The sequence below is a fragment of the Phoenix dactylifera genome, chromosome 12 (genome assembly GCF_051530095.1).
Source record: "Phoenix dactylifera cultivar Ajwa chromosome 12, Ajwa_hap1_PhDact_Kaust_v1.1, whole genome shotgun sequence".
Lineage (NCBI taxonomy): Eukaryota > Viridiplantae > Streptophyta > Magnoliopsida > Arecales > Arecaceae > Phoenix > Phoenix dactylifera.
In genome coordinates, this window is record NC_143201.1 from 13,684,900 (window position 1) to 13,698,480 (window position 13,581).

At 37.2% G+C, this 13,581-nt stretch overlaps 1 protein-coding gene across 1 annotated transcript; it reads left to right on the forward strand.

The window, feature by feature from the left end:
- Nucleotides 1–7,645: 7,645 nt before the first annotated feature.
- LOC103697392 (uncharacterized) lies at nucleotides 7,646–12,834 on the forward strand. The gene is made up of 2 exons (XM_008779238.6): nucleotides 7,646–8,474; nucleotides 11,771–12,834. The coding sequence occupies exons 1-2, from the start codon at nucleotides 7,938–7,940 to the stop codon at nucleotides 12,449–12,451; spliced, it is 1,218 nt and encodes a 405-aa protein (XP_008777460.2). The 5' UTR covers nucleotides 7,646–7,937; the 3' UTR covers nucleotides 12,452–12,834.
- Nucleotides 12,835–13,581: the final 747 nt, after the last annotated feature.

Genomic DNA, 13,581 nt, shown 5'->3' on the forward strand with positions numbered 1-13,581 from the left:
TAATTTAGTTACTAATTTTGCATGATTAATCAGATCTGAAAATCAATTGCATATGATGCATGAGATCTAGATAAATTCATGTTGATGTATATATAATATAAAGAACACGAACAAATCTGAAATCATAAATTTATTTAGATTAGATCTAAATAAAATTTATGTTTCATTGTTTTTTGATTTTGTATAACAAATCAAATCTGAAAACAAATGCATATGATGTATGTTGTTTAAGTTAATTCATATTAGTTTGTATATGTGATATATGAACATAAATCATCTAAGATTTAAACATGAATTAAATTTGAATTAAACATAATTAATTGCAAATCTCAGATATGAAAATAAGTTTTAAGAACTGAAACTTTGTAATTAATATGTAATTATAAGAATATGCAATGATCTGAAATTTTCATAAGCTTACACTTAATTAAGAATTAAGTAATATGAAAACCTAGATCTAGAATTGTGAACTAAATTCAATGACATTGCATAATTCACATTGCATAATTCTTGGGATTTTGGGTTAGCTCAAGTCAAGTTCTATAATTGGGTTAGACTTAAGTTTAGAATCAAATATGGTCTAATTAGAGTTAATTGATCAAATCTAATTAAGTAGTAATTAGATTAGGCCAAGAAAACTCCAGATTAAATACAATAGTTGTAGCTGATCAAATTCCATATCTTTGATTAGACCAAGATGGAACTTGATTGAGGCTCAGAGGTTGAGCTCGAGTCATTTGAGTAATCAAATCAAAATTGATTAACCAGTCCGTGTCTAAGGTAAGTTTGGCAGTCTTAACCGGTGGTTTTTAATTGGAAGCTAATTGCACTGATTTGTTTTTGTCGAGTTAATAACATATCCCTTCCATTGATCTCACTTATCTGGCCGACTTGGTCAATCATTTTTTATTAGATCACTTAATGATTTGAGTTGACCCATCACTTTAAGAAAAATCAATCTGACTGATTTAGGTGCCTCCTTAACTGAATTGAATCTAGTTCTTATTAATCTGACTTGATGAAGTCAGTGGAAGGATCTAGATTAACCGGTTCTTCTCATCTTTTCTCAATTAAATCAAATCCTCTAAAATTATTAGGTCTCTAAAATGAAATAGTTATAAAGATAACTAGCTCAAAGCCTCCCATTAAGTTGAATGATAATGGGTCCAATGGTTTGATAATCATTGGAGGCGCCGCACGCCTGATGCTTATCGGCCATTGAAATTATCATCCATAATATGATGATTCAATAGTACTCTTGATAGGTAATCAGGTTAGCCGAGCCACACTCAAATCTTGTCATCTATTAGTAGATTACACTGAATCCTATCATGTTAATGGTTGGACCTAACCAAGCTTTCGGTGGAGGCGCCACACGGCAACCGAAGAGGTGCCTAGAGCAAAATTAACACTAGAAATTATTTGGATGAAACAATTGATGCATATGGGTTAGCCGAGCCACACTCGAGCCTATATGTGATCAAATGAATTCTAGTGCCCACTAAAGGATTAATAGTATTTCTTCGAATTGGAGATAAAGGCTACCAATTTGTATAAAAATAGTGGAAGAATCTTTAGACCAAAGTCTAAGTCTTTGGGTCTAATTAATTCATATACTAATTAGGTTCATAATTTTTCTTTATGCAGAAATGGCCACAAACTTGTCGCTCCAATCGCTATTGGATAGTGATAAGCTGAGAGGACCCAACTTTAATAGCTAGCTTAGAAAGTTGAAAACTCAGCATAGTCAGACCAAAAAAGATTAAGGCTGACCAGAGTCAGGCAGGCTTCTATTGCAAGAAGCAGGGGCACTAGAGGAGGAATTGTCCTCAGTACCTTGCCTCACTTGACCCGAACAAGCCAAGAAAGAGAAAAAGGAAATCAGTTGCTGATCAAGATATTTATATGATAACACCTTGTAATTTCTCTATATGTGATAATTCGACCTGGGTATTAGATACTGAAAATCCGTTTAATATATGTAATTCGTTGCAAGGACTTAAGGTCAATGAGAGATTTGGAAACAGCGAGAGATTTCTGAATGTTGGAGATAGAAGATCTGTTCTAGTTCTAGATTTAGAAAATCTCAAACTTGTTTTCAATTCTCATGTAGTTGTCTTGAGTGATTGTCACTATTGTCCTACGTTCTTATTGAATGTAATTTCCGTAGGCCTTTTGGCCATGAACGGTTATGAAATTTCAATAAAAAAATGTTCTTGTGATATCATTATGAATGATGTTAATGTAATGAATGGACGATTGAGCAATGACATCTACTTGTTATCACAACCTGTTAATGTAATGTACACGTCAAGTAAGCACCCTAGAATAGATAGAGTCTCCGATGTTTACCTTTGACACTGTAGGCTAGGTCACATTAACAAAAAAAGGATATAGGTTAGCTCAAGAGGGTATCCTCAAAGTTGATGATTGTGAATCATTGATTACCTGCACATCCTGTCTTCTTGGAAATATGACCAAGTCACCTTTTACTAGAAAAGGTGAACAAACTAATGATATATTGAGACCTGTACATTCTGATATATGTGGACCAATGAGCACAAAAACCAGAGATGGATATTCGTATTTCATTACGTTTACAGACGACCTATCTAGGTATGGGTATGTCTATCTTATGAGATATAAGTCTGAATCATTTGAAATGTTAAAACTATTTCGTAATGAAGTAGAGAAACAAACTGAAAAGAGTATTAAAACTCTTCGGTCAGACCGAGGAGGTGAATACCTCACCAATGAGTTCATGATATATCTGGGAGAGAATGAGATTCTCTCTTAGTGGACTCCTTCTGGAACACCACAGTATAATGGTGTGTCAGGAGGAATCAAACTTTGTTAGACATGGTTCGATCCATGATGGGCAATGCTAGTCTGCCGATATCCTTCTAGGGATATGCACTCGAAACAGCATGTTATATTCTTAATAAGGTTTTGAGAAAGTCTATGAAGAAAACATCACATGAGATGTGAACAGAGCGTAAACCAATGCTCTCTCATCTTAGGGTTTGGGGGTATTCGGCCTACGTCAAATGTTTGAAAGCGGACAAACTCGAACCTAGGTCTGACAAATGTTTCTTTGTCAGTTATCCTAAAGAGACTAAGGGGTATTACTTCCACCTTATTAAAGAACAAAAGTTGTTCGTCAGCAATAGAGCTATCTTCTTGGAGAAGGAACTAATGGCTCTAATGTTGAACTTGAAGAAATTCAACATATAGAAGAACCGACACCACCCACTGAACCTTTAGAGTCTGAAGTGATTAGATCAAATCCAAAACCCGTTATAGAGCCGTCCTTGAGGCGATCTGGTAGAGTACCACGTCAGTCGGACAAATACTACAATTTTTTGGTCCGACACGGAGATCCTGTTGAGCTTGATGAAAGTGATGAGGATCCGATCACCTATATGGATGCAATGCAGAGGTACGACTCCGATAAATGGCTGGAAGCCATGAATTCCAAAATGGAGTCCATGAAAGTCAACGATGTGTGGACATTGGTTGACCCACCCGAAGGAATAAAACCCATAGGGTGTAAATGGATTTTCAAAAGAAAAAGGGGCGCAGACAGAAAGGTGGAGACCTACAAAACCTGTTTGGTTGCCAAGGGATACCGTCAACATTATGGTATTGACTATGATGAAATGTTTTCTTCCGTGGCAATACTCAAATCCATTCGGATTATGCTTGCTATAGCAATATATTTAGATTATGAAATCTAGCAAATGGATGTGAAAATTACCTTCCTAAATAGAGATTTAGAAGAAAAGGTGTATATAATACAACTTGAAGGTTTTACATCTGCGGATGAATCTAAAGTATGTAAGCTTCAGAGATCCATATATGGATTAAAGCAAGCTTCACGGAGTTGGAACATATGTTTTGATAATGTGATTAGAACGTATGGCTTCATTAAGAATAAAGAGTAAGCCTGCATATATAAATGGGTTAACGGTTCAGTAATTGTATTTCTTGTTTTGTATGTAGATGACATTCTCTTAATCGTGAATGACATCCCTGCATTACAACGAATAAAAGTTTGGCTTTCGTTACAATTCTCTATGAAAGATTTGGGAGAAGCATCCTACATCCTAGGGATGAAGATCTATAGAGATAGATCTAAAAGGTTGCTTGAGTTATCCCAATCGACGTACATAGATACCATGCTAAAGATCTTCAGAAGATCGACGGAAAGAAAAATTTGGCCAACCCATTTACTAAAGTTCTCGGTATCAAGGAGTTCAATGATCATAAGTCGAAGATGGGTATACGATACGATTGGCTTTAGTTCAAGTGGGAGTTGTTGGGAATTATATCCTAAAAGTCTATCGTCGGCCTGTTGATGATTGAATTGCATATGAATTAATGAATTAATAAAAGATTATTTGGCATTATTCATCGCATATATTCTGTATATCTTTTTGAACTCTTATGATGTGATTAGGTCCTTAGGATTCTTTTAAGAGATAAAGGAGGATTTGACTATGAGTCTTTAAACTAGTTCGCGACCAAACGACATGCTATTACTAGGACAATAGCATTATCAAGAATAGATCGTTGTTTGCCATATTGTCGGTTGTCCTCTTAACCAAGGAGTGTAGAGACACTGATATGCCACACAGATGAAGTGTAGGAGTACATTTCACTGAACGTGACCTGTTTTGGAACGCTCTACTGTCAAGAGATGTTCCGAGTGGATATGGGTATATGTGCCCCTTCGACCTGAGATCACCATGGTGACTAACAAACAACTCACTGTACTTTGGTACCGAACTATCTGAGTTTCTAATTCAGTGACGGAAGGTTACTGGGTGCAGTCAAGTACTTGCGAAGTCGGTGTGTGAGTCAAGATGGAATTGACCCCTCCTGGTGACAGGAGATAATGTTTTTGTGTTCAATTTAGCAAAATCTTGGCCAAGATAATCCTTGTGAGGAGTCACAGGATTTGTAAAGTTGAAACACATTATGGATGAACAGATTAAAGAGTTGACAGTGAACTCTGAAGTCGTCCTGAGCATTTGGAGTCATAGGGATGAATTAAACGGTAGCCATAGTCTAAGGGTTCTTGAATGTTGCTTTGTAATCATTCGGCCTATCCGGACGTCGGGTACCATTACTAGATGGTCATTTCGATGAGTAAAAGAAGTTGTTCTTGTGCTACCGGCTTAGGTTCGAACCTATGGGGTCACATGCATAGAAATTTCTAGGTTGATCAAATGGCTGATTAATGATTAAGAATCATTTAGGAGTAATTTGGTCAATTCAATTGACAAGTTATCCTAAGCAAAAGTTGTAGTAAAATAATTATTAAATTATTGGAGGATTAATTAGCAATTAGATTGCTAATGAACTCAATTTGATTGAGTAATTGGGCTTAGGTTGAGCAAAATTGAATTGGAGTCGATTTGAGCTACATCTGGTTTTGACCTAATCGGATTAGGTTCAACCCAAGTGGATTGAGCTTGACCCAATTGACGGAACTTGACCCAATTATTTTGAGCTTGACCCAATCAATTTGAAGACCTTATTTGATGAGAATTATGAGTCCAAATAATCAGAATTGGATAAGAAGAAGAATCCCTAAATTTTAGGAACCCATCCCTATCTTTCTTGGAGAAGAATGACACCTTGATTTATCCCCAAAATTTTTTTATGCCTATCCTCTTTATTTTTGGCCAAAAATTGGCGTGAGAAGAGAGGAGGCTTGGGGCTATACTTTCTATAAAAATGGCACCTCAAATCTTCCTAAAAAGATTAAGATGAAATTCCTAATTTGTAGGGATTGCATAGCACATGAAATAGGGTGGTCTACAGCTGAATTTTGGACACATAAATTCCTATCTTTTAGAAATCCAAAATGTACGAAATTAATATATATTTATCTCCTCTTAGCTGTTGAATTACCATAATTTTTTAGAGATTTTATCCGCCAAATTAATTGGTTAAATTAAGTGTGAGGCGTGGGGGGGTCTCTTGGCTATAAAAGGACCCCCACACCTAGGGTTCCATATATACAATATTTAGATGTTTCAAAAAATTCTGAAAAAAATTTCTGAGGACCGCCATCCCTTCTTCTGCTTCTTTCTCGTGTCTATCCTCCATCTCCTTGAAGAACAATTAAAGGTTGAGTGTTTAGAAGGAGAAAGCTTCAACCATTGTAGCGTTCCTGCATGAGCTAGCACTCCCGCGGAAGACGATCTACCTAGGGCTTCGCGTGGACAATCTATAGAGGCCGGATGCGTGTGCGGCTGCAAAGCATGATCAAGGAGTCATTCAAGACCTCCAAGGAATCAGGTATGAAATTTGATCTCATTAAAGTTAAGATTAGATCTTAAACATGGTTGCTAAAATTTCAGGGTTGTTGAAATTTTAGAATTGTATGTTAGATATACAATCATTGTTTCATGCTTTATATAAACATTTAAATCATGGTTCTTATTTTTATTGTAGAGATCTGATTTCTAGCATGCATGAAAATTAAATAGTTTAATTTTTAAATGCTTCCACTGTAATTTTTGAAAATAAATGTATGTAGCCCGCAAGGATTCCTTTCAAAAACAGCATTCATAGAGCTCTTACGTGGGTACAGCCAGCCAAGTCAGAAGAAATAAAATGACTAATCTGACCTCATATTCACCCTACTTCAATCTATTATAACTAATCTGAGCTCAAAGTAACTTCAGATCCACTTGATCTGGTGATACTAAGCTTTAGACTGACCGTCAAAAACTCTCAATCCTTCCTTTTTCCTTTTAGGGCTCGTTTGGTTCGCGGGAAGCATTTTCCTCCCTAGGAATATGATTCCTGGGAAACAAATTCCTAGGAAGAGGATGCCTAGGAAAGTACTTTTGGCATGTTTGGTTGACCATGGAAAAGTGACAAATTTCCAAGGTGCTTATGTTTGGTTGGCCATCCACTTTCCTAGGAAAGTTATATATAATTCCTATTATGCCCTTAATAAAAATTAGTTTTTTAATGCCTCTTTAATGCTTCTTTAATGCTGAAGGGACGTTTTGGGAAAAAATAAAAATGGAGTGATTTCCGCCTCATGGGAAAGTAACTTTCCCATGTTTCTCATGGGAAAGACTTTTCCATGAAATATGGGAATCACATTCCCATGGGAATACAACTTTCCCTTCTCTCTCCTTTGAAAACTCCAACCAAACAAGAGGCATCTCATTACTTTCCCGTTGACCACACTTTCCCCCCTTCTTTTCCCGCGAACCAAACGAGCCCTTAGGTAAAAGTAGGGTTTCTTACAGTGGCCCAACTTACACAACCAACACATCCAACATAAGCTCGAAACTGGGACAAAACATAGAAGATAGCTCAATCTGAGGTTGCATATGTACTGAAGAGCCTTGAATTGTAGTTTAACCTGGACCTAACTTTAACCCTCTAATTACCACACCTAGTTAGCCATATGCCCGTAGGACACAATCTGAGTCCAAACGGCGTACACCGACCACCTGACCTTGTAACGCATGATGCCAACCCGGCAAAATGCCATTTGCTGTTTCTACATATAGGCATGCAGCGGACAATGACCAAAAACATTAAAACACTCGTCTAACCAAAAAAAAAAAAAAAAAAAAAGGACCAAGAAGAAGGATCTGATCCAAGTCAACACAAATACCTTCCCTTCGTTCAGACTAGACCATAGACAAGAACCACTGAGCTGTACCGATAGCTCCCTTTACTCTCTCTCTCTCTCTCTCTCTCTCTGTGTCTGTCTGTTTGTGAGATCTATACCCCTAGTCCAACCCCTCAGATCCTACCATTAAATGCGCCGCCCGTCTCCGCCGTGCTCCACCGCGGAATGCGGTAGCACCGCTCCCGAAGGCTAGCCCGGCCGCCACGATCGCGCCCCCCACCCCACCCACCACCAGATCCACCCACAATTCTCCCTCCTCCGACCTCCGATGGGCTCCGCTCAGTCCTCCCAACCCCGAGGCGAGGAAGACGAGGAAGAAGAAGAAGAAGAAGAAGAAGAAGAGGAAGAAGACGAGGAGAACGGGAGGGCGTCCAAGCGCTCGAATGAGAAGGTTTTGGAGCAAGAGCCGGAGATCCTCCCCTACCATACCTCCGCCACACCCCTCACACCCCAGCTCTCGACCGCCAGCTCCCCCCGCCTGCTCGGCCCCTCCATCAAGGTCTGGGACCCCTGCAACGTCCTCCTCCAGCCCCCTCCACCGTTTTTATATCCCCGGAGCTTCGATTCCGATGCCGCTGGGGATTCGTCTGCCACCGACGTGTTTCTCATCAACCATGGCGAGAGTGGGGTTAGCTTGCGACCAGATCTGGTCGGAGGGCGGTGGCCCGCCGCGAAGCTGACCGCCGCCGGGGAGCGCCAGGCCAGGGCGTTGGCTGTGTTCCTCAATTCTCAAGGTATAAGGTTCGGTGCTGTCTACACTTCGCCGCTGGATCGAGCAAGGTCGACTGCACTCTCTGTTTGTCGGGTAATTAGTATTTTTGCTAGCCTTTATTCTTGCTTAAAGTTCAAATTTTTATAAATTGCAAGCATGAAATCCTACCGCATTGCCGAAATCTTGGATTTTCTACGGTAGCACATAAGTTGGGATTTTCAATTCAAATCCATGTCTTGTAAGGTTGAATTATATCCTATACTTTAGATTACAAGTGCTTAGCAATTAGCGTTCGCAATGTTGTAGATATATTTGGATCTTTAGTATACATTTGCTCTGTCCGTGTATTCAGATGAATGCAAGTTAGTGACATGTAGATCACTGTGGTGTATTAAAATTTATTATGTGCTCGCTGTATTCCATGTATTAAGGGGTGAAGTGGAGAGATGATTTCAGTGGGAGGTCCGAACGGTGAAACACACCTTTTGTAGAGTTTGGAGAAAGTAGCATAATAATTGGAAATAAATTCGGTACTGCATCAATGATTCTACTGAATTCTCCTCCTGTGCATAGATAATGTTGTGCTCTGGTTCGGTTGATAAATTTGTCAAAAGGGCTTTGAAGTATATAGGTATCTACATTTTGATTTAAAAATAAAGTTTTGTTATATTTTTGGTTAGTTCAAAATGTATATGTTTAATTTTGTCTGTAGTTATCTTGTTCATGTTTGATACTTCGACTCATTTAGTAATTCGACCAATGTTTAACTTCCTTATTCTTGGCGACCATTACTAATCTCCGCACAGCTTGGAAGCATTGTACGGTTCTCTCTTTTCCAACTGTGATGTGCCCGGTTCTCCTTGGTTCTTATGCCTTCCTCAATCTTCACCGGTTCCACGCTTTACACCACATTTACAGTAACATTGAGTGGACTGTCATGACTTCATCTAATTTATACGAAACAATGCCTATTTCTTGAAGGTGCCAGCTATTGCCGTTGGTAAAGTTTTTGGAGATTGGTACCTAAGACCTCGATTCAAGTCTTGCCTTCTCCGATTTGGCCAGGATACTTCCCATCTTTTTTTTTTAATCTTATTTTCTTTCTCAATTTTGTGAGGCATTCAATTAAGTTTTTCGTGAGGGTTTCTTGCTGGTGCGGGCTCGAGGTTTAAAAATGTCTTCTGCTCTTCTGCATCAGGTTCTTAGATATCTCAAGATGGTGCAAGTGGTCTTGATAGTGAGATCTGCACCTCGGACTGCCATCTCAATATTATTTCTGGCTTTCATTTTTTATTCATTTTCTTTGTTCTAACAGGTTTGATACTGTTGGGTACTTGACCATCTCATTTAATGTAAATTCATTCTTAAGAACGAACATCAAATTGCACATAATTGGAGGCTGTTTTCATAGGATGCTTCATGACTTGATGTAACTTGCATCAGAATCTTAATTGTGCAGTCATTAGCAGTGTAAAAAATGAATAATGATAATCAGAACTTTCAGTCGATAATGTCATATTGTTTGATCTATGCTTCCATGAGTTATGCAGGTTTAAGATTCATACTTTTTCATATTGTCTTTCAAAATATCAAGCTGACATTGACAATGAATTACCAAGCTATTTTCCTTTTACAATTATTCTAAAAGCATAGATGGGAACCACACACATTTAAAAGCATAAAACCATGATTTGGCAAGGGGTTAGGTAATGTAATTTAGCGACCTCTGCTTCTAAGTCGGAAAATACAATGTAAAAGCAGAAAGAAACAAGCTCGTTCTCATATAGTCAGCATGCTCAGTAAGGATCCAGGGGCTCAATTATGAATAAGCGTACACGAATTGGCTTCTTTGAAGGGGAATTGCTCTTTGGGAGAATTTTTTATGTCAATAGGAGCTATTTTAACCAACCTACCTCCATGCAACTGGGGCTATGATCTAGTGATTGTAGCCCTCCATATGGAAGAATTGTGGGTTCAAATCCTGGTGGCTTTTTGTTGGAAAAAAATTGACTTTGGTCATTCTAAATGTGGTGCTCCCACTATCATTCTAACTGGTCTTCATTTTATTAAATTTTCCGGTATGTCAAGAACAAAAGTCTTAAGATGGCTAATGAGAATCCTTGTAATTGGTTTGTATGTTAAGCTATGCTCAAAAGTCTTCTTTTGTTGGATGTCTTATTCCTATAACATACAGATTCCTCTGGTGGCATTGAGTGCACTGTTGGGAGAAATGAGTGTATGAAAGAGAATGGAGATTAACTTTAGAGTGGTTGGTATCCATACTTCCATAGTCAGATTTTGTCTTCATCTGTTATATATCATTAGTCTTGGATCCCTTGGATTTCCTTTCTGAATCCAAGTACTTTTCAAATGATGGTGCTTGCTTTTATAGTTCAGTGACGAGGACATTTGTCTCGTCATGGTGCTCCTCCTGCGGATGCAAGAAATTGTTATAGTTAACAACTTTTCTAAGCCTTTTGGAGTTTGTCTTTACACTGTAGCATCTACAGGATTGATGCTTCTTTGTCTGTAAAGGAGATGTTAGGTATCTTTACCTTTCTTTTCCTTTCTTTTCAATAAAATTTTTGGGGGCGGTCTTCTCAATATGTTTTGATATCTTAATTAAAGATCTTATTCCCTTATACATTTATAGATTTTGTTTAAACATTTCCTGGAGTTTAGAATGGTGTAGAACTTTAGTGTTTAAGGAGAATAAATACAAAATGAAAACCTGGCTTTTACTGTTCTGTTACCATGAACTAGATATGTGCACTTCTGTTTATTTGATTAGAATGCAATTATTTTAATGCTGAACATTGCATTACTCATTCATCTTTTTACTTGATATATATCAGGGTATGGCTTTTCTTTCAAGAAATTTCAGAGGTAAAATGCATAATAAATTTAAGAAACAATTTTCACATGCATTATAGTTCTTATTCTGCTGTTATTAGGAAATTTTCCTGGCAGGCTAGTCATTAATGCTGAAGATTCTAAAGTCACTTATATTAGCTGAGGTCTGAGGTCAAGTCAACTCATTTTATCCAACCCCTTGAAACAAAATAGAGCATTCTCACAATATGTTTAGGACTAGTAGGCTAGTAGCTATTGAGAAGCAATGCAGTGATTGAAGTTTCTTTTGAACAAATAGGAGATTGGTCACTGAATCTTGGCTTTTTCTGACAAGACTAGTAACATCTTGAAGGCATTTTTGCTTGATCATTATCAATCAATTTTATCTGATTTTACCAGCTGCTTTGTCTTAAGAAATATCAATGAGTTTTGTTTAATTGCCATTTTCATAAGCTTTAGATTGTCGAAACCTTCAAATTACTACTCTGTTAAATCATTTCCAGTGAAACTAACCAATGCGTAACCCAACCTTGCAGGAGTTAAATTTCCCAGAGGAACAAATACAATCTACTGATGCTTTGCTTGAAATGAATCAAGGTCAGTGGGAGGGCTGCTTGCGGTCAGAAATCTACACCCCCGAAATGGTCAGCTTGATTGATAGATACCAACCGGACTTCTCAGCACCTTCAGGTGAATCAATTAGACAGGTGGAGTTTCGTGTGATTGAATTCCTCAACAGAACTGTTGTAAGGCTGCATGAAAAGATGAGCACCGGAGAACTTTTAATGCATCAGAATGAGACCAGGGCTTTCTCACGCCACAGCTCAGCCAATTCGGTGCAGGAGCGAGAGGGGCCTCACTGGGTTGATTTGCCTTACAGGCTCAACCGACAAGGAATGACGAGGAAGAGATCCAGTAAGAGCAGACTCCAGATCGTGACCACTGTGGATAATGATATTGAAGATGACTTCTCCCCAAGAGAGGCCAACCATGGGAACTTTCATGAAGCAAATAACAGAAACTCCACCAACTCCATTGGGGTCTTCACTCATGCAACCCCAATCAAATGCCTTCTCACCAGCCTATTAAATTGCAGTCCAGTTATGTCTCATAAGATCTGCATAGATGATTCTTCTGTGACAGTTCTGCAGCACTCTCTAAGAACAGGATGGCGTATAAAGAGGCTGAATGATACCTCACATCTCAGGCTTCTGTAGGCATTTAAAGGATATCCCTCTTCCTCATCTCTGTTAGGCTTAAAGGCTTTAAGTTTTACATATCATGCCATGTTCTTCTGATTAATTTGGTTTTGTGCTAGATTTCTTGCCGATTGAGAGCATTGTTTTGTTATTTAATGTGATGATGGGAACTGGGGTAGCTGCATCCATGTTTGAATAATATGCAGTGCTTGATGCCCCAAAAGAGAGGAAACAACAGTGGGATATGGGGAAGCTGAAGCAGTTATTTCTGTTCATTTTTCGTAGCATTATTAGCAGCAAAAGCTAAGGAGTTGGAAGTTGTTCTTTGAGTTGTTGTATGTGCAATTTTTTTAATATTTGAACATTACCTAATTTATAAGTGCATTTTACTAATTTCCATATTTATTTTGTGTATATTTTGTTTTTGATGACGCTGCAATATGAGTCTATCTTTTAAAGCAAATTTTTTTTCTTAAATGAAACAGTGGAATTTGAGCCTATCATATTAAGAACAGCGACTAGTGGAGTTACTAATTGCATACTAATGATGTCTGATTGTTAGTGTAGTTTCGGAATGCAAAATTTATTACTAAGGCTCTATTTGGTTTTGCAGGGTCAGAAAGTATTTTCTGTCTCTCTAAAAGTATTTTTAGATGGAATAGAGGTATTTGTCAGAAAGTTAAAACGGAACTCTATTTTGGAGCTTCTTTAAAAAATCACTTTTAGGCTCTAAATTTTTTTCTCTTTAGACTAAAATACCTCTGATAAAACATAATAATTACAAAAAATAATAATATTAATATATAATAATAATTATGATATTTATATCTTTATTATTATATTATACTATAAATATAATATTATATCACATTATAACATTAATATATAGATATATTATGTTATATAATATCAAATTATATTATATTATTATATTATAGTATATATTATTATATTATAATATTATAATAATATTATGTTATATTACAATAATATTATACTATATTATATATTTATATATTAATATATATTATATTTTATTATGCTCTATTGTATATACTATGTAATACTTTTTATGGTTATTTTGCCATACAAAAAGTACTTTTTTTAGTTTATTTACCAAAAATATTAAAGTTTCACAATATTTTAGA

What these genes read in the sequence shown, in the direction of transcription:
- LOC103697392 (XM_008779238.6), top strand. Translation starts at nt 7,938, where the DNA reads ATGGGCTCCGCTCAGTCCTCCCAACCCCGAGGCGAGGAAGACGAGGAA. An exon ending in CTGCACTCTCTGTTTGTCGG is followed by an intron (nt 8,475 to 11,770) that starts GTAATTAGTATT and finishes CCAACCTTGCAG; the next exon opens with GAGTTAAATTTCCCAGAGGA.